The sequence below is a fragment of the Panulirus ornatus genome, chromosome 68 (genome assembly GCF_036320965.1).
Source record: "Panulirus ornatus isolate Po-2019 chromosome 68, ASM3632096v1, whole genome shotgun sequence".
In the NCBI taxonomy this organism is placed as follows: Eukaryota; Metazoa; Arthropoda; class Malacostraca; order Decapoda; family Palinuridae; genus Panulirus; species Panulirus ornatus.
The window spans coordinates 21,760,078-21,780,326 of NC_092291.1; the positions used below are offsets into that span (position 1 = coordinate 21,760,078).

The following is a 20,249-nucleotide window of genomic DNA, read 5'->3' on the forward strand; positions in this document are numbered from 1 at the left end:
GAGAGAGAGAGAGAGAGAGAGAGAGAGAGAGAGAGAGAGAGAGAGAGAAGGGGCGGATGGGGTTAAACGTAGAAGGACTCTTTTATAGCAAAGTGTCAGTAGAGAGAGCGGCTCAGGTCTAGCAGGTGTGTGGAGAGTCTGGCCATGTGTGTCGTGAGGTGTAGAGGGCGAGACTGCAGCATAGAAGGTGAGGGAGAATCTTACACGATGGCGTCTGGGAGGATAAGTTCTTTTGAAGACTCTATACTGTGACAGGAAATACCACAGTAAGGGCACAACACAGAGGAAACAAAACGATTACCACCTTTATAAGAAACAGCTTATAAAAGCTTATACGCACTTATGAAAATTGCACGACAAGGAACAAAGGACTTCGTGGAGGGAGAGAAAAAAAAAAAAACCAAGAAGTCCGAATAAAACAAGAAGCACTGGAGGTATTTTCACAGACGTACACCACCGTGATAAAGAGAGGGGAAGACTTTATACCTACTCCGTGGTGAGGCAACGGTGGGAGGAGAATTAGGAGGCTAGAGCGATGTAAGGGATGGTGGTGGTGCTGTGGACATTGCTTCACAGAGTGGGTGTGTGTGTGAGGCCACGCGGAAAGTGAATGCTCTCGTCCCGTCTGTCCAGAAAGGTGCAACTCTGCTCATGTGTTACATTTAGAAAACTATACGGTTATTTATTATGGCATGGAGTGGTACGGCGAGGGAAGGGGGTTCCCATAATGTGATCATGTGGGAGGAAGGGAAGAGAGAAGGTGGTGGGGAACGGCGTGAAGTCCATCTTCTGATGTGGAGGACCTCGTCAAGTTGCTGAGGAAGTCAAACATGATTCCATTCAGGCGACCCGCAGTGTGTATTGAGGTTGGACCAAGAGATGCAAGACGGTCGAGCCACGTTCGTCACATCAGCCTCAACTCCGCCTGGTAGAGTGCTCGCAACCTCCAGCTCTTCCCCTTGTCTACGGATCCTTCCTTGGTTATCTTCAGTGACAGGTCCTCTCTTCTTCGCATCCATCCCGCCCTGCTCTTCCCTCGCTAACCATCAATGAACCTCACTCGGTTTTCTCCACTTCTTGCTGTCCTCATAAAGCTTAGATCGTTTTCATCCTGTCTTATGCTGAGATTGGCTCAGCTTCTCTTGAATCCTGTCAACATTAATTCGTATCTATTCCCATTTCTTTTCTACCAGTAGAATTTTATTCTGCTATTTGTTCTTCTGTTCTACTCAACCTTTCGTAAGCGTCATCGACAGGATTTTATCTTACCAGCCTCTGTGGAACTTCGAGACTCTGGTACTAGAAGTATTTACTCCACACTTGCTAGTTTCGAAATGGAACCTCAGAGAACCATCACGAAATCGCAGCTGATGAGAACCGCGAACTCTAAGCACAGTCCAGGAAGAGTTAGATGGTAGGGTACATTAACCAATAAAGAAAATAGAATACGAATAGCATGATGGTTCACGGTAATGAGAGTGAGCGCATCATGGAGAGTCTCTCTCTCTCATGCATCCACAAGTGTCGGTGTACGGCAGGAGCTGGCGGCCTTTGTTGATGTAACCCTCGCTGATGTAACCCTGGTTGGCAACAACCATCACGGAAGTGGAAGAAGGTAAGCCTGGCGGCTTACTTCTCATTACTGGCTGTATCTGCCTTGAGGCGCTTCCCTCTACTCACCCACCCACCCATCCAGCCTCACATACCAGGCTCAGGACATAGCGAGCGTCGCGTTTGATTCCTCTTCCTGCCTCGTAAAGGGAGAAGGATGGCCTGAGGTCTTGTTGATGATGATACACTAATGAGCGTGTAGACTGTTTGCCACCGATGACGTTCCATGTCCTCTGGAAGATGTAGCCCGTAGTGCTAATGATCAATGGCAAATTATGTTGCTGAACATCCAGCCATCATCTGCGAACAAAGCAGCTTGACAGTCGCCCTTTCTTCTTCTCTCGCTGTTGTGACGGTTTTATGACCTCCACAACAGCAGCATCACTAACTGCTCCCATCATTAGCGATAATACTCCTCACCGTCGTAATCGAACACCACAGTTCCCTTAGCATGTCCATGGGATAATGTTGTTTAATCCTATTTTCCTTTAATCGAAAATCCGATTCGCACGTAAGTTGGCATATGTATTACTCAGGGCTTAAAGGGAGACGCCTTTGCTTTAGAAGTTCAAAGGGGCAAATGGAAATGTCACGGTTGTCACGAATACGAGGTAGGGAGGGACGGAGGGGGAACATACAGGCGGTGGTGGAGACTCATTTGAATAGCTACCGGAGGAACACAACGGCGTCGTCGGATTAAAGACAAAACCACAGAAGGAGGAGAGATCTGAGCGGTCGAGGACGACACCAGACTGGATGTGATGACTTGTTACTATTATATAACCCCAGGACCACCTTTGACTTTAAAGGGCACTTGCGACTTAAAGGCTGCGCTACTTAAAGTAGCAAGGAATTGGTGGGCCTCCTTAGGGATATGAGAATGCCCCTGGACGAGACGTGTACATACTCCCTTTGAAGCGAGAAGTTCTGTATCGAGATTGTACTATTCGTTAACTAATGATGATACAGACAGGGTGACTGTGTCTCCTCACTCACGGTGTATCCAGAAGCGTACAGAGTCCTGCAACATCGCCAGGATGGGCATCTGATCTGGTATTCAACATCATCCTCTAAAGGCCAGACATCATGGCTTAGGAGACTTTCCCTCTAATGTAACATCAAATGCTATTGAGATCAGGGTGAGCTGGACTTTATAGAGCCAAGTGACCAGGTTGAGCTAGACTTTATACAGCCTAGTGATCAGGTTGAGCTAGACTTTATATAGCCTAGTGATCAGGTTGAGCTAGACTTTATACAGCCTAGTGATCAGGTTGAGCTAGACTTTATACAGCCAAGTGATCAGGTTGAGTTAGACTTTATACAGCCTAGTGATCAGGTTGAGCTAGACTTTATACAGCCTAGTGATCAGGTTGAGCTGGACTTTATACAGCCTAGTGATCAGTTTGAGCTACACTTTATACAGCCTAGTGATCAGGTTGAGTTAGACTTTATACAGCCTAGTGATCAGGTTGAGTTAGACTTTATACAGCCTAGTGATCAGGTTGAGCTAGACTTTATACAGCCTAGTGATCAGTTTGAGCTGGACTTTATACAGCCTAGTGATCAGTTTGAGCTACACTTTATACAGCCTAGTACTTCATTATCTCTTTATTGGTTCCCAGTCTATGTTTCCACCTCTATGATAAACATCTCCTCGTCAAAGGTTTGTCTCGAAGCGGTTTAATGTTGTAAGATAACTTGAGATGTGGTTACCAGAGTTGGAGTGGGCATCGAAGCTGCTCCACCCAAACTAATATTATGAATCAAAACGTCATTAAAGCCGTAGTTGTTGCAAGCGTCGTCGGTAAACATGTATGTCCCCGAGTGGCGCGTAGAGGGCTAGGCTAGTGAGATACTGGCCTAACACTGTTCCATCTACCTGTAACTAGGGGCAACAGGCGGGTCAGTTGAAAAGAACCGATTTGCCAAACGGTAAATCTACAGATTTACCGATCTAAAGCCACGAAATAGAGTACATAATTCAGCACCAGATCAAGTTAAACATTGAAGCTGAATCGTCGAATTCACTGAAACATGTTGACTAAAGAGCCCAGATCTAGTGGGTAAATATTATGTTCAAGACCTGGGAAAAAAGATCTACTCGATCCAGGGCTTTGGGTCGGTATTGCTGTTATGACAGGTGCCTGTTACCTCATTCATTAAAGCGCTGGTGCTCCAATTAATCAATAACTCGCGAGTTCGAACCTCTTCTAATCTAACCTCCCTTCATTTTCCTTTTTGAAAACATTTATACATTCACGTATGGGATGAGGTTGGTTAGACTGAGTGATAGATGGTTCAGTCTCTACTAACTGCAGCTCCACATGAGCCACGATGGACAATTAGTAGGATAGCTTAATCAAATCGCATTTAGTTTACGTCATTAACAACATAACTAATAGCAGACACAAATTCCTATTCGGCCATAAAGTCTGACTGATAGTCGGATGTACTCTGATGTGCCCTAGTTTTCCGCCACAACTGTACTGATATTGCAACTTGAAAATATTGCCCAGCTTTTTGGAAATTCATTTCATCTCTCTCTCTCTCTCTCTCTCTCTCTCTCTCTCTCTCTCTCTCTCTCTCTCTCTCTTGGAATACGCTTCCCTCTGCAGTGGGAAATAAAAGCCATCAGTCAACATTTAGTGGAAATTTTGCGTCGATATCTACCAAGAATGACAGTGGGTCAAGGGGAGTCTTGGCCGTCCACTAGAAAGCCTGGTACGCTGGTATCTCCAACAACGTCATCATCACAACAAGACCAACAGTGATGATAGATAGGTGTCCGTTCTCGAGGAGGAGGAGGAGGGGATCTTGCTTCTGGCTCAAAAGGAGTCAATCGTTTCCCTGATGCTGCGTGGAGCGCAGCTGTGAATTTCCAGGACACCAATAAAAGATGGCTCATGGAAATCCAGTAAATGCGCTACATTTTGTAGCAGGGAAAGGATGGACTCCACTCAAGCGATCTCTTATTTTTCTTTTGACGAGACTTTAATTCAAAGAACGAAGAATACAACCTTACGAGAGGTAAATATTCAAGTGTGGCGTGACTTCAAATAGACAAAGTTCGGTAACACGTATCTACTAAACATATACACATACACTATGTATATATATATATATATATATATATATATATATATATATATATATATATATATATATATATATATAAAACAATTCTACAGACGAAAATTCAATATATCACCAGTTGTTCACAATGCTGAAAGCTAAAACGAAACTCTTGCACATCCTTATAATTTGATCTTTAACCTTTCACATATCCAGGTAGGCCTTGCTCCTCGCCTTCAGCCTGGTTATTAAGTCTGTTGAAAACATCAGTCATGGTTTTTTTTATTCTTTACGAATGATTTTGCTTACTGCCCACCGGCTATGATAGAGACAGCTCTATGAAGCACGCTAGCTTTCAAAGGTGGTAACTTGATGGGGACTTTAACTGAACGATAACTGATGAATAGACTCGTTCTTAATGATATGATTACCAATGGTTACGTAACCAATAAACACATCCACCTGCTGGAGCAATGTTACTGAACCATCATTGTCTACGGAAAGTATACACGTCCATAAACAGGTGTACACACAACCCCAAGTCATAGTAATATTTGATGAAGCAATTTCAGTATCCAACAGTTCCCTGCGCTGCCATGAACGACTCACAAACATATCATGTCGCTGGGGAGGTTCGCAATAAACTTGCACCGGAAGTATAAACCGCCCTGTATGTGGGGTGTCTGGGAGAAGGGAATGGTCGCTGGGAAATGGTGGTGGTAGGGGAGTCAACGGATGCTGGGGAAAGAGTCTTTTTAAGCTTGCCGGGAGGGTAGGAAGAGAAGGGAGAAAGAGAAGAGAGTAGGAACAGAGAGAGTAGGGAAGTATGTACGCGACTGTAGAGTGAGGAGGAGGAGGAGGAGTTAGAGGCGTCAGTACCCGGAAGAGAGAGTAGGGCGAGTGTAAGCGGAGTCTGGCGTGGTGTGTGGCGCAGCAGGGAGGAGCCTCTGGCTAGTTTCCTCCTCCTCCGCCTCCTCCTCCTCCGTCCTGCTTACAGTATAGTCTCCTGATTCAATGCCTCCAACTTGACCCTCATCTTTATCAGCTTCGATATTTCCTTTTCTCTTTTTACCTGCTCTTTTATTCTCTTTGTCTCTCTCATGTTAATAATCTTGTCTTTACCAGGTCCAAGACACTCACACTTTCTCTCTTGGACCGATCGCCTGTGACTAACTGAAGCTCATTCCTCATTCCTCAGATACGCTACAAGCTGAGCCCGGCCGTGGAACGCAGGAGGAAGTCCCTCCCTACCTACACCCAGAAACAGAAGCAGGAGAAGTTCTTCTTCAAGAGGCACTCCTGCAACGTATCCTAGGACGCAGGTCCCTCGCGTGTCTTCCCCCGTTCACCTTACACAGTCCGACCGTGAGCTGGTCACCCCACCCCACTTCCCCCTGCCTCCATGGAACTTCGTCCAGCTCCCTAACTGGATACATCTTTTGTTTGTAACTCCTACGTAGCGATCGCTTACCACACGGTACTAGCGCGTGTCTCTTCTCCCAGACCTAGCTCGCTTCTGTACATAGCTTCGTCCCTATGATAACCAACTATATATACCGACAGCGTCCTGTGATCATTGTGTATTTGCGCGCGTTTGGTGTCGTTTTTTTCTTTCGAGTTTTGTAAAAAATAGTCATACACCATTAATCATGATTAATCATATTCTTATCTGATTCGGATACAAAACGTGTCAAGTGTATTATAAAAGAAATGATTTTTGTAAATACAGTTTTGTTCTATGAGCTCATAGTGATGTAAGGTGCTTAAATTAGGTTGTAAGGTGAGACAGATTCAAGGAAAAGACAATTTCATAATCAGTTACAAAGGAGGAGTTTGTCTCCTGACCAATACGAGAGATTTTCCGATTCAGAAAATGAGACCCGAACTCAATTCGGGTCATGTATGTATATAGTGACCCAAAAAAGGACGTCCCATTATGTGGCATCTTCAGAGAAAATTGAGGTAAAGAAATATGACGAGTGAAACTGAACTCTTAGTGAATCTGAAACTGAGTGAACTCGAACTCTTGAGTGAAACTAAAATTTTTTAATCGGGAAATAAAAACTATGTGAAACTGAACTGGTGTGTAAACTCTACCGAAAAACGAAAACAAAAAACGGGCGAACAAAAATCAGAGAAGAAAAATAAACACGTGAATGAAAGCCAGGAACTAAAAAGATTCTTTTTCGTAATCTAGTGAAGCAAACTGAAAAAGGTATACGTAAACCAGTGAAGAAAAGTAAACTAAATGGTTGACTACTGGTACGTGGTGACGAGCCTGGATATTGAGAGAATTTTCTTTGGTCATAAATTTTCATAAAAAAGAAACTACGTAAACTTTGAAATGTGTTCGATTTTCTCGTCATCGAGACTGTAAAATATTCCCCAGATATGAATGACTTAAAATTGGACTCCAGCTACGAAGAAATGGAATCATTCAGATTAGACTCGTTCTGAGGTGGTGATCTTTCGTTTTGATGACAGTATAGAACTGAACCCTGATAGAGTGAGACTTAAATCAATAGAGTCAGAAAATCGAGCTCTAACAGACTCAAGATTGCCAGTTGAGGCAGTGGAGCCACATGGATTTTTCAATGATCAATTGCCATGTGGTTTAAAACCAGGAAAACCAAAAATGTATATATTTTCTTATCTTAAAATCCTTGAGAAGAACAATGCGTTCCTTGAATCTGATATCTTGGTAGGGAGCTCTGTATGGTCCTACCAGGTGAAGGATGAAAGATAAGATAAGATAAGGTTGTGAAGATGATGCTGTATAGATAGTTATTTAAGATAGAAATCTTCTAACTGTGTATAGTTTTATGTGCTTAGAATAAAAATCTGTTGAAAGTAGGAAGTTATATTTTCTTTGTCCCTACATCTTCAAAGGAAGGATGATGTCTTAAATCTACTTCGCATGGGCTGACATGCAAGATCCCACATACACTGTGCGCGCGCGAGCGTGTATGTGTGTGTGTGTGTGTGTGTGTGTGTGTGTGTGTGTGTGGGTGGGTGTAACTTCGGTTCTGCTTACTATGGGCTTCACGCCACCGCATATCGAAGTCGAAGTGACTTCGCAAAGTTGAGTCCCTTCATCCCCAAGACCTCCTGACTCTCCTCTCCCGTAGCAATATAATAATAAGGGACAAAACACATCACTGATACTTTCCTCAAGCTTACGTAACCACCTAAGTCTCCACCACACACTTGAAAGTGATAATCATAACATTACTTGTCTTGCTGTAAATTTAAGGACTATAAATCTAGAGGCGAAGTTGGGGAACATATTCTTCTAACGACTTACTGTAAAGAGGAATGGACATTCTGGAAACCTCTTGAACGACAAGATCAGATCGTGTGGAGGTTAAAGCCTTGGTTCAGACCCGCGTCATCTATTATGCTCTTCCAGTCCATCAAGATCTGCTCCAGGAAACGCAACATCCTCAGCTGCCAGACGGCTGCAGTATCCTGGGCGATGCTTCTCATCCCTGACCTCACCCCAGCAACCCTCCGGTATACCAGAGTTTCCACCCCTCCTGCTTGACATGATCGTCTTTATCTCCTAACTTCTCTTTTGTTGTCTGGAAATGGCAAACTCTCCTTCCTGACGTGTTGACCACTAGTACTTTCATAGCTCCTTCCCGAACAGTTCCCCCTGTCCCCTACAGGCCCCACATCAGCAGGCCCCACGACTCCAGGCCTCACACCAAATCCTATGCCAGAAGTCCCCCCTCATTAGCATTTCCCATAACTGCAACAAGCAGTTCCCACATTAGCAATTTCTACACCAGCAATTTCATTACTAGCAGTCCTCACCAGCAGTCCCCATACCAATAGACCAGACACCAACACTTTCCACACCAGCAGTTCCTACGTCAGTAGTCCCCATATCAGCTGCAGTTCTAAACGTGCAGTCCCACACTAGCAGCCCCAGGTCTGCAGCACCACACGAACAACACCCACCTCTCTTACCAGCAGTTCCACAGAGCCAGTCTCACTGACCACACTCCAGCCAGAAGCCCCACTTTAATACCCTCCTACACCAGCCACCATCTCCCACATCAGATGCTCCCACACTAGCAAGCACCATAAACAAAAACTTTCCTCCAGAAAAAATCTTCAGCCCCCACTTCAGGGGGCCACCTACTATAACTCCTCCTTTCCCTCCATCCAAGCAAGAACCTCCAGCCCAGCCAAGGAAACTCCCTCACCAGCATTTCCTAAAATTTTGAGTAAACTTTTCTTCTCTGCCCCCGTCTTCGCAAATCAGCTTACAGTGACTTTCCGGGAGAAGTTTTGTATCTAATCCGGTCTCCCTTTGCCTCACAATCTGGTACCGTATTTACCCTCAAAGACACCACGAATCTCTCACCACAGCTAGAATGGTTCTATAACCTTTAAGTTCTCCCTGTGTGTATCATCATCTGATAATCATCTCTTCACAGTCTTGTTCTCTGAGAGAGTAATTTCTCAGCAACAGCAACTTCCAGCCATAGCTCAGAGTACAATAATGTCCCAAGTAAAGCACGAAGGACATTTCCCGCGCCCAGCTCCATTTCAATGACATGCTATGAGCACGTCTGGCAGCGTGCTTTCCCTCCGAGAAAAATCTTGTTAATTAGCTCCCAAGTTTCTAATTGCGCTACCAATTCCCATTTAATTACTATAATCATAGACCAATTTACCAACTCAAAGAGAAAATTTGCTTCCCTTTCATATCCGCAAAGAAAGAGGAATTTCGCATCTGGCGATGATAACGTGAAATCATTATACATATTTACAGTAATGTTAAAAAAGTGGAACTGGGGGAATGTGAGCATGTCGTAAGACGCAGTCGAACACAAACAAGAATATACAGGACGATCACAACACTGGAGGGGAAAAGGATACAGTCTCTTCGAGAAGGATCCTCTTGCTGCAAAGGAATCCTATCTCTTTTTTTCCCGCTCGAAGCTGCAGGAGTAATCATCCTCCCGCCCCAAATCAACCTCAAGTATAGACACTGCAAAGTACGAGGGGTAGGTGATGAGAATGAGCTCGAGAAAGGAATCTAAAGGAATCTAATCCCCGAATGTAATTAGATTAGGAAGAATTATATGCTTTTTTTTTCGACAGGAATGACAGATTTAGTAGGCGAGGGTCTGAAAAAGAAAGAAAATCTCGTCTCTTATTACTTGGAAAAATGATTATATGTTGATGTCTGGCTTCTGACACAGGGAAAGTGAAACACGGGGAAAAAATCCCCACGCCATTTCAGGCGTTTTGGGTTAGAAAAAAAAAAAAATCGGCGGAGATTTATGAAATGAATTGCGTGCGTTGATAGTTGACTAGAAATTCGTGATGGTAATTCCACTGGATAGTCCACACACACGTCACAAGGCTTCATAACTCTCATGATGTTTCGTGTTTCCTCTGGTGCACGGTGGCCGCACACCTGGTGCATGTGGATACTGTCTTGTCATCCTTGCCAGGCGTGGATAATAAGGTCTTCTCAGCCCTGCCAGGCGTGGATACTAAGATCTTTCTTGTCAGCCCTGCCAGGCGTGGATACTGAGGTCTTGTCAGCCCTGCCAGACGTGGATACTGAGGTCTTGTCAGCCCTGCCAGGCGTGGATACTGAGGTCTTGTCAGCCCTGCCAGGCGTGGATACTGAGGTCTTTCTTGTCAGCCCTGCCGGGCGTGGATACTGGGGTCTTTCTTGTCAGCCCTGCCAGGCGTGGATACTGGGGTCTTTCTTGTCAGCCCTGCCAGGCGTGGATAGTAAGGTCTTCTCAACTCTGCCAGGCGTGGATACTGAGGTCTTTCTTATCAGCCCTGCCAGGCGTGGATACTGCAGATCTCTCAGCCCTGCAAGACGCGGGCTACTGAAGCCTTGTCGGCTGTGCTAGGATCGATTCAGGCCAGCGAGATAATGATGAAACTCACGCAACTCCGGTGCAGTTCTCCCCCTCTTGTAATATGCTCTTTAGGTCTGTAAACACAGTAAAATGTCCTCACAACCTTGGCCCTTCAGCTAGCCAACCAGGTAGAGAGAAGGCGCTCCCTGTGTGCCCTGTTCACTTCTTCTTCTTGACCACCAGTTCATCCAGAGCAAATGATTATTCGATGGGTCAACAGTGAAGAAGATAAGAGTCTTATCAGAGACACTTCTTTCAAATAAAATGATCGACTCTACATACAAGTGGGTTCACCTAGGCTCCAGTAAAATAAGGAAAAAAATTAAAATAAATCCAGCTTATGTCCGCCAGGCTCAGGGGGGGAAAAAGGATGTAAAAAAAATCCAATTTACTTCCGCCTTTGTGTGGAGAGGTAAAGGTCGGGGCTCACATACAACTGTTGATAATAGAGGGGATGGCTGACTACGTCTGGCTGCTGGACTACTTGCTAAACAGGTCAATAACCAGAGGACGTTTCTGGACTGTGATATGACTGGATATTACTCTTTTATACATTTCTACCGTTGCCTATCCTTACATTATAGAACTTACTATATATGTATCGGGCATGTGAAGTGTCTGGGGTAAACCACGGATGTGGGGCCTGGATGTGGAAAGGGAGCTGTGGTTTCAGTGCATTACACATGACAGCTAGAGACTGAGTGTGAACGAATGTGGCCTTTGTTGTCTTTTCCTAGCGCTACCTCGCGCCATTTCATGTGTGGCGGGGTGGCGACGGAAATAGATGAAGGCAGTAAGCATGAATATGTACATGTGTATATATGTATATGTCTGTATGTATATTTATACGTTGAAATGTATAGGTATATATATGTGCATGTGTGGGCGATTATGTATATACATGTGTATGTGGGCGAGATGGAGTGTATGCGGAGAAGGAGATGGAGTGAGTATTTTGAAGGTGTGTTGAATGTGTTTGATAACAGAGTGGCAGATATTGGGTGTTTTGGTCGAGGTGGTGTGCAAAGTGAGAGGGCTAGGGAGAATGATTTGGTAAACAAAGAAGAGGTAGTAAAAGCTTTGCGGAAGATGAAAGCCGGCAAAGCAGTGAGTTTTGATGGTAGTGCAGTGGAATTTATCAAAAAAGTGGGTGACTGTATTGTTGACTGGTTGGTAAAGTTATTTAATGTATGTATGACTCATGGTGAGGTGCCTGAGGATTGGCGGAATGCTTGCATAGTGCCATTGTACAAAGGCAAAAGGGATAAAAGTGAGTGCTCAAATTACAGAGGCATACGTTTGTTGAGTATTCCTGGGAAATTATATGGGAGGGCATTGATTGAGAGGGTGAAGGCATGTATAGAGCATCAGATTGGGGAAGAGCAGTGTGGTTTCAGAAGTGGTAGAGGATGTGTGGATCAGGTGTTTGCTTTGAAGTATGCATGTGAGAAATACTTAGAAAAGCAAATGTATTTGTATGTAGCATTTATGGATCTGGAGAAGGCATATGATAGAGTTGATAGAGATGCTCTGTGGAAGGTATTAAGAATATATATTAATATATTAATATATTAATATTAATATTAATATTAATAATAGTAATATCAATAATACTAATAATATTAATATTAATATTAATATTAATATTAATAATATTAATATCAATATATTAATATATTAAGAATATATTGCGGCGTGGGTGCGCGATGTCTCCATGTTTTTTTAATTTGTTTATGGATGGCGTTGTTAGGGAGGTGAATGCAAGAGTTTTGGAAAGAGGGGCAAGTATGCAGTCTGTTGTGGATGAGAGAGCTTGGGAAGTGAGTCAGTTGTTGTTCGCTGATGATACAGCGCTGGTGGCTGATTCGGGTGAGAAACTGCAGAAGCTGGTGACTGAGTTTGGTAAAGTGTGTGAAAGAAGAAAGCTGAGAGAATGTGAATAACAGCAAGGTTATTAGTTACAGTAGGGTTGAGGGACAAGTCAACTGGGAGGAAGGTAAGTTTGAATGGAGAAAAACTGGAGGAAGTAAAGAGTTTTAGATATCTGGGAGTGGATTTGGCAGAGGATGGACCCATGGAAGCGGAAGTGAATCACAGGGTGGGGGTGGGGGCGAAAGTTCTGGGAGCGTTGAGAAATGTGTGGAAGTCGAGAACCTTATCTTGGAGAGCAAAAATGGGTATGTTTGAAGGAGCAGTGGTTCCAACAATGTTATATGGTTGCGAGGCGTGGGCTATGGATAGAGTTGTGCGGAGGAGGGTGGATGTGTTGGAAATGAGATGTTTGAGGACAATATGTGGTGTAAGGTGGTTTGATCGACTAAGTAATGAATAGGTAAGAGATGCATGGTAATAAAAGGTGTGGTTGAGAGAGCAGAAGAGGGTGTTTTGAAATGGTTTGGCCACATGGAGAGAATGACTGAGGAAAGATTGACAAAGAGGATATACGTGTCAGAGGTGGAGGAAACGAGAAGTGAGAGATCAAATTAGAGGTGGAAAGATGGAATGAAAAAGATTTTGAGTGATTGGGTCCTGAATATGCAGGAGGGCGAAAGGCGTGCAAGGAATAGAGTGAATTGGAACGATGTGGTATACCGGGGTCGACGTGCTGTCAATGGATTGAACCAGGGCATGTGAAACGTCTGAGGTAAACCATGGAAAGTTTTGTGGGTCCTGGATGTGGAAAGGGAGCTGTGGTTTCGGTGCATTATTACATGACAGCTAGAGACTGAGTGTGAACGAATGGGGCCTTTGTTGTCTTTTCCTAGCGCTACCTCGCGCACATGCTGGGGGAGGGGGTTGTCATTTCATGTGTGGCGGGGTGGCAACGGGAATTGATAAGGGCAGACAGTATGAATTATGTACATGAGTATATATGTATATGTCTGTGTGTGTATGTATATGTATACGTTGAGTTGTATAGGTATATGTGCGTGTGTGGACGTGTATTTATATACATGTGTATGTGGGTGGGTTGGGCCATTCTTTCGTCTGTTTCCTTGTGCTACCTCGCTAACGCGGAAGACAGCGACAAAGTATAATATATATATATGTATATATATATATATATATATATATATATATATATATATATATATATATATATATATACACATATTTGATATTGCAGTGTTACCCAGGAATTCTCTCAAGAAGCTGCGCTATAACCAGTAGCAGGAAAATGTGAATTCCTTAGAAATGAGAAGTTCTTTGATGACACGGTGCTCCCAGTGATATAGCCTTGCTGAGGGTGACTTTCTACCCGCGTTGTATAATCTTGAGCAGTCACTGGTGCTCAATCTAGGATTGATCCCGTAGCAGTCAATGTGAGATCAATTTTAACTCAGCTCTCCAAAAGGACCGATTACACTAGACTGAGTGGCTACTTTGACTACTCTTACCATCGCAATCTCCAAGGCGGCACAAGGAGTTCATTGCTCTCTGTGTTACTTAGAACTTAGGTTAACGCCTCCTGGTAAGGTACACTGGCCCCTCCCACGAGTCTCGCGTTATCTGGGTAATGGATTGGATTGAGTTGGATTATAAAACTTGGGCTTGTAAGCCAAGCACTAGAGCTACTAAAACTAGTCAGTGCTCTTAATACAAATTAGAATATTCTATCTCAGAAATTCATTTCAATTACAAAGAAAAAATTATATATATATATATATATATATATATATATATATATATATATATATATATATATATATATACACATACACTCACAATGCACATACATAATATATAAATTGATAGAATCTGTTGAAAGTCTATATTGAAAATTCATTTGTACCAAAAATTCCATTATCCTGTTAATATGACGGGTGTCGCCAGGTAATTCAGTCATGGACCTTGCCATGTGATGAATTTGCCCTCCGCTCTCGATTAAAAAAGAACACATTGCATTAAAATGTGTTCTACTGTCAAATCGGATTGACAGGTGCGTCTATAGGGAACCTATCTTTCTTCGCCACTTGACTTCAAGTAGCTATGAGTAGGTCCACTTCGGAGCACTAGTCATGATGACACTTGCCCTTCGATTAGGGTAATCTGAGGATTGCCACTTTTTGATCACTGGTCTTATACCTTTTAGCTTTACTTATGGATTGGTTCCCGAAAATCGCTATATGGAATGCTAAGATTAGAAGACTGTAGTTGATCTATTGCTTCTTTAGCGGCTTTGTCTGCGTTTTTGTTTCCCTCTTTATCCCCATGCGCTGGAACCCAACCAAAATTTTACCTCGGTACGTCTCCTAGATTGCAGAAGGATCATCCAATCCTTCACTTCTTTGCCCCAAAGGATGAGTGGATATAAGCTGCTCTAAGGTGAACAAAACACGACTAGAATCGGTTCTTTGGGTAATGGATTCCCTCCCTGGCGTCTTCAGCAATAGCTGGTCTAAAATCGTCAGTTCCCCGGGGCTATATACATGACCATGTAATTCTCTCTTCGTCGTACCAGCTCAACAACTGATTACACTGACTCATTGTGCTCCTGCGCAGTCATCTACGAAGGCACCAGTCAGTCATCCACTCATGGTTATATGAATTTTTGGTCCTACAACGTCTTTTTGCATTGCAACCTTCAGAAATATTCAGTACATTGTACTTATATTCGAGTTTATCGCTATTTAATGATAACAATTGAATGAATTATGAACCAAGAGAATCAGACCCCATTACTGATTGCTTATAGTTGGACTCGAACTCTAAGTAATACTTCTATCACTGTCGTCACAGGTCGCGACAAAGGGATTATGAACGTTGGCAGATTTAATATCCCACCATAGTCGGGTTTTGAAAGGATCTTTCCAGCATAACTTCAAAGGGACGTCGTATGATGGAGGCTTAGATCCTGTGTGGTTCTGCTGGATTGCCCAATACTACCATTACAGCCATAGATGACCTGTAGCCTTCATCGCCTCTTATATCACGGCTTCACTCATCTTGCACAGAAGACGAGTCAAATGTCACGAAGTTCTTGTGACTTACCTGCCCACCTGATAGATCCCCCGAGGGTAGCTAGGATTATGTGAAAAGATGAATTTCATGAAGATAATTGACTGGTTCAAAGACACCCGTTTTCTGGACGACGTGTACCTCCGGAATAGCAATGGCCAGGTCAATCCATGTTAGCCACAGTCAAGGTCCTCTATCTCTGTCTGAACATTGTAGGTAATTGACTCTGAATATTTCCAATCGCACGTGATTATTGACTTAGATCCAGACAGCCGCCGGGAGGGTTAAGCAGTTTATTGGCTTAATTCTTGTAATTGCCTGAACACGTCGCTGCTGTTGCAAAGCCTGAATGGATTAAGGAATACAGAGGATTCCGTGTTTTTACCCTGCAATAGTTGCCTGATTCGGTTATGTGCAATGAATGCAATATATGTTGACAATTCTCTTTTCTTTATGCTCTATGTAACACTTTCTCGACACTTACACTTGAATTTTTCGTGGCTGTATTAAACTGATTCACTGCTGTGTTATGCTTGCTGATTCGCAGCTGTGTTATGCTCAGTGATTAACAGCTTCTTTATCTTCACAAAGATACTACATAAGGCTGTGTTATGCTCACTGACACAAAGCTGTGTTGTACGCACTAATGCACTGTTATACTACTGTGCTATGCTCACCTTTAACGCTATGTTACGCTCAGTGGTACATATGTCCTGTTAACAACTGGGCTAGGCTTACCTGACACATCTACTTCATATTCATCACAAGCGTTCTTTTGTTTACAACTCTCTCGTTCATTTCATTTTCTCCCTCGATTGTTGTGTGTTTATATTGGATATTTATCTTGTTTGCAGCTGAGCTACGTTTTTTGGATATCAATTTAATCTATAGCTGTGTTCTGTTTGTTGATCACCATTCTCTTCACCATCGCTACGATATGATCACCATTTTCTTCACCAGTACAACACTGCAGGATCAACATTATGTTTACTAATATTTTTGTTGATGTATCATAAGCTGCTGTATTAGGTTCAGATAATGTATTTTCTTTTCTTGTCTTCACTCGTTACATCACCAAGATTGCACACTGTTTATACTCTCCGTAATGCCTTTTCTTGACAACGTATATAATCAATGAATATTCGTTTTGTTAGCGAATATTTGTCTCAGCGAAGAGCACTCGATGTCATACTTGTACATCATGTTATATAGAAGTATTCAACTCGCCGACCTCTTAGTGGATTGGATTCTTTCTCCGATGGTCTTTTCATACTGATGTATTCGCTAACTCGTGTAAAGTCACAGAGCTTCGATCCCATCTCTTTTTTTTTTCACCACTTGATAACCAATTGTCTGTGTTATTGCTTTTGAGTTCGCCTTTAACCTATGACCATTTGATGTCGATATCATACGACTGTGAGACCTGAACCTCGACGGACAATGTTTGAGCGAATATAATTTCTTTTCTGATGTGAGAAATGAATTCTGAATAAATCGGTAGCTCAGAGGCGCCTATTTGAACATTAAGCCGCGTAGGGATTTTTATCTCAGTCCATATTTATATTGAGACTCCTGCAGGATGATGCAAAAGTCATAGCCTCTAGTGGAAAGGTATTCACGTCACTGCTATTGCTTTTTGTACAGGGTCTAGGTAAGCCACGGCTGTGGAACTGATTAAGACACGAGAGCATTGTCTTCTTGAGCACACAAGAGAAGGTTATACGCACCGAAGGTTTGGATACGAGTCAAATCAACAAAGTTGAGGGAAAGAAAAAACCTCCACTGGTTTCTCAATTGTTAGAAAAGTGATTGAACGATTTGGAAAGTTGAGAAGTCGACAGAGATAAATAAGTATCTTTTTGAGACTCGAATTTTTTTTTTTGGGAGAATAAACTCACAGATTGAGAGAAACTATGTATCCTACAGCTTGGGTCAACCTGTACATAAGACGTATTTTTCCTGAAAGTATTTTTGTTTGTCTATAAAAGTTGGAAAACTTTGTATTGCTTTCACAGAGACTTGTTGTAACGGGTGAATGTGTAGAGATTTGCCAAGACTATGCCTGATACTGGCTCTTGAAGATAACAGTCAATTGTTACGTGTGCCATTATTGACACGGGTCTGGTGTGTGTGTGTGTGTGTGTGTGTGTGTGTGTGTGTGTGTGTGTGTGTGTTCTCGTTATGTCATTGCTGCCACAGGTCGGCCCATCTGTGGCTGTGAGTGTAGTAAGTTCTTTTAGGTGAATGTGTGTGTGTGTGTGTCGAGCAAACATCTGAAATGGTGGAACATGGGAAGTCATCTGGACAGGAGATACTGCAAACTGACGTTGGTTTAATAACATCAACATCATCGGATAAGACGATCAGACGCAACCCTTTATCATTTGTTATTCCAGACAAACTCTGGTTTCAATGCCACACGTGGCCACACTGTTCGTCAGGCGAGAGATTAAATCTCCTTTCAGAAATGTCTCGTCTCTGGTCAGAGTGAGGCCGTTCGGATAAACGAGAAGCCTAAAGGTGAAGTGGCTATGATCTGTGGTCCTCTGGGACACCTTCAGGTAGACAGATAAGATAGCGAGGAGGCAAGTGATAAAGGTACCACATCTCTCAACAGGAAAAAGGGGATTGGTAATGTGTGCAGTCTGCGCGGACACACCTGAAGTCTGTGAGAGAAACTGCCATACCTGGACGGCATGAACGTACCACGAAAACCTGGTATACAAACAAGTTTTGAATAGAGGGATTAAGTTTTGAATACAGAGATTAGTGTGTGATCTACGCTGTAAGAGAGTTTTCCCCCCACACACAATTTCGATACGTCATTTCAGTTCGATTTCTTATGATCCGCTCAACAAATCTATACCAAAACATCTCAGACGTACATTATTCTTGGACTATGTTTGTGACAATTGACAGAGGTATATTCTAAGGTGCATCCAGAGTCATTTGTAAGGTTGTATGAAAACACATCCAGTATACAAGTTACATGGAACTACAGGAGAAATATTTCAGGAGCATCATATAGATTTAATTGATGATAGCTGCTGAGAAGAAATCTGAAACCTGTAGGTAAATGTATCAGATGTTAATTCAACAAGGAAACTGTGTTACCGAAAACTTGCATATCATTCGTAGAGGTTACTACGTACATGCTAGTGAGCGAGAGGCAATCTATATCCGGATGTATAGAAAAGTTTATGATCGACTTTGAAGCAGAATATAGATGATTAGGTGAAAGAATTTATAGTAAGTGAAAATTGACTAACTACCAGAGGTGGGATCGAGAGCAGTAGAAAAGGAAAACGTAGAAATTTGTTAAAGTTTAGTATGGGAGATTCTATTCCTCAAAGAGCATTTGACATAGGATTAAAAGACATATAAAGGAGACCTGAATGCTTTTTGTACTTGATCCAGCACCGTAAGTTAAGGGAGCGGCGTGCATTTATAGACGGGGATGATGTTACCCTACAATTCTACTTTTGGTTCATGATATACATCAATAACATTTAATGAAAAATATGTGAGTAATGGAAAATTAACACTCATTAATGGGTACAATGTTCTGTATGGAAATGACTCTTTACACACGAATGAGCTAAATAGAGGGATTGGATTTGGAGTGAAGAAGAAATAAAGAGACCATATCCAATATATGGAGTTGAAAACTCCCTTCTTCTCGAGTGTAATCCTCGTAAACTTGGTGCAGTGGTATTCGATCTTCTTGATTAATGACGTCTATTATAGATGCACATCTTAACGTTTCTGCACTGATTAACGCTGGGGTGATCAGTCTTCGCTTTTAATGACTGTAATTAAGGCAGACCCTCGGTGGATATTAGGGTGAAATTATATAGAGCGACAAAAGTTGAGGGGGAAATGGTATTCAATCCTCCAATCCTTTTCATGGTGGTGACCTTCGCCCGAGCGCCTGCTACCCCAGATAAACAGCGAGTGACAAGTTCCTCCAGTGTGACTGAACTTTGGAAATAAAGTTCCCGGCGGTTGATGGACGAAAAAGGAAAAAGCCTCTCTAAGGCCGAAGGAATTCGGGCGGAAAGAAAGGAGAGAGAGAGAGAGAGAGAGAGAGAGAGAGAGAGAGAGAGAGAGAGAGAGAGAGAGAGAGAGAGAGAGAGAGAGAGAGAGAGAGAGAGAGCATTGTTTAAATGACTTTTAAAACGCCGAGCAGTTTCGCTTGCAAATGTCGCATGTTGAATTTACAAGTAGATATGTAAATACCATATCTATTTTTTTTTTCCACTTGTAAAAGAAGAAAAAAAGAATATATAGGATTGCCAAGGACGCAGAACAAGTCTATCCCCCATACAGCCTATTGTAGCGGTCGAGTCACAATGTATCATACATCACGACCGTACGTTCTCTCGTACGTACTCAAGTGTAATAGATGTTCCGGAGAACCATACACTTGATTGGCAAACGATCATTAAAGCGTGCGAGGTTGACGCGACTGGGAAATAAAAGCAACACTAGTCCTTATATTCTTCCGACGCTGTTAATGTAATAAAAAAATAATCGATATTGCCGTCAATTGAACTTATTTTTGTGAAATCAGTAATTTCAAGGTCCCGAAGGCTACCACAGACGAGTAAATGTGAAGGAGTTAAAGCGAGTTCGAGTATTATTTTCTTATCTATATCGTATAATAAAAAGGATCCACCTTACTCTGCTATCTGTTGTTATAGTTTTTGA

The 20,249-nt window shown here is 42.7% G+C and overlaps 2 protein-coding genes across 4 annotated transcripts in view; one reads left to right on the top strand and one right to left on the bottom strand.

Moving 5' to 3' along the window:
- LOC139747492 (ras-related protein Rap-2a-like) overlaps positions 1-7,532 on the top strand; it is a 63,093-nt gene extending 55,561 nt beyond the window's left edge. The window contains exon 5 of the mRNA XM_071659885.1: positions 5,882-7,532. Coding sequence (XP_071515986.1) covers positions 5,882-5,998 — 117 coding nt within the window. The 3' untranslated portion in view covers positions 5,999-7,532. The remainder of the gene's footprint in view (positions 1-5,881) is intronic.
- nesd (nessun dorma) overlaps positions 1-20,249 on the bottom strand; it is a 199,740-nt gene that overhangs the window by 129,194 nt on the left and 50,297 nt on the right. The gene's annotated exons all lie outside the window — the stretch shown is intronic.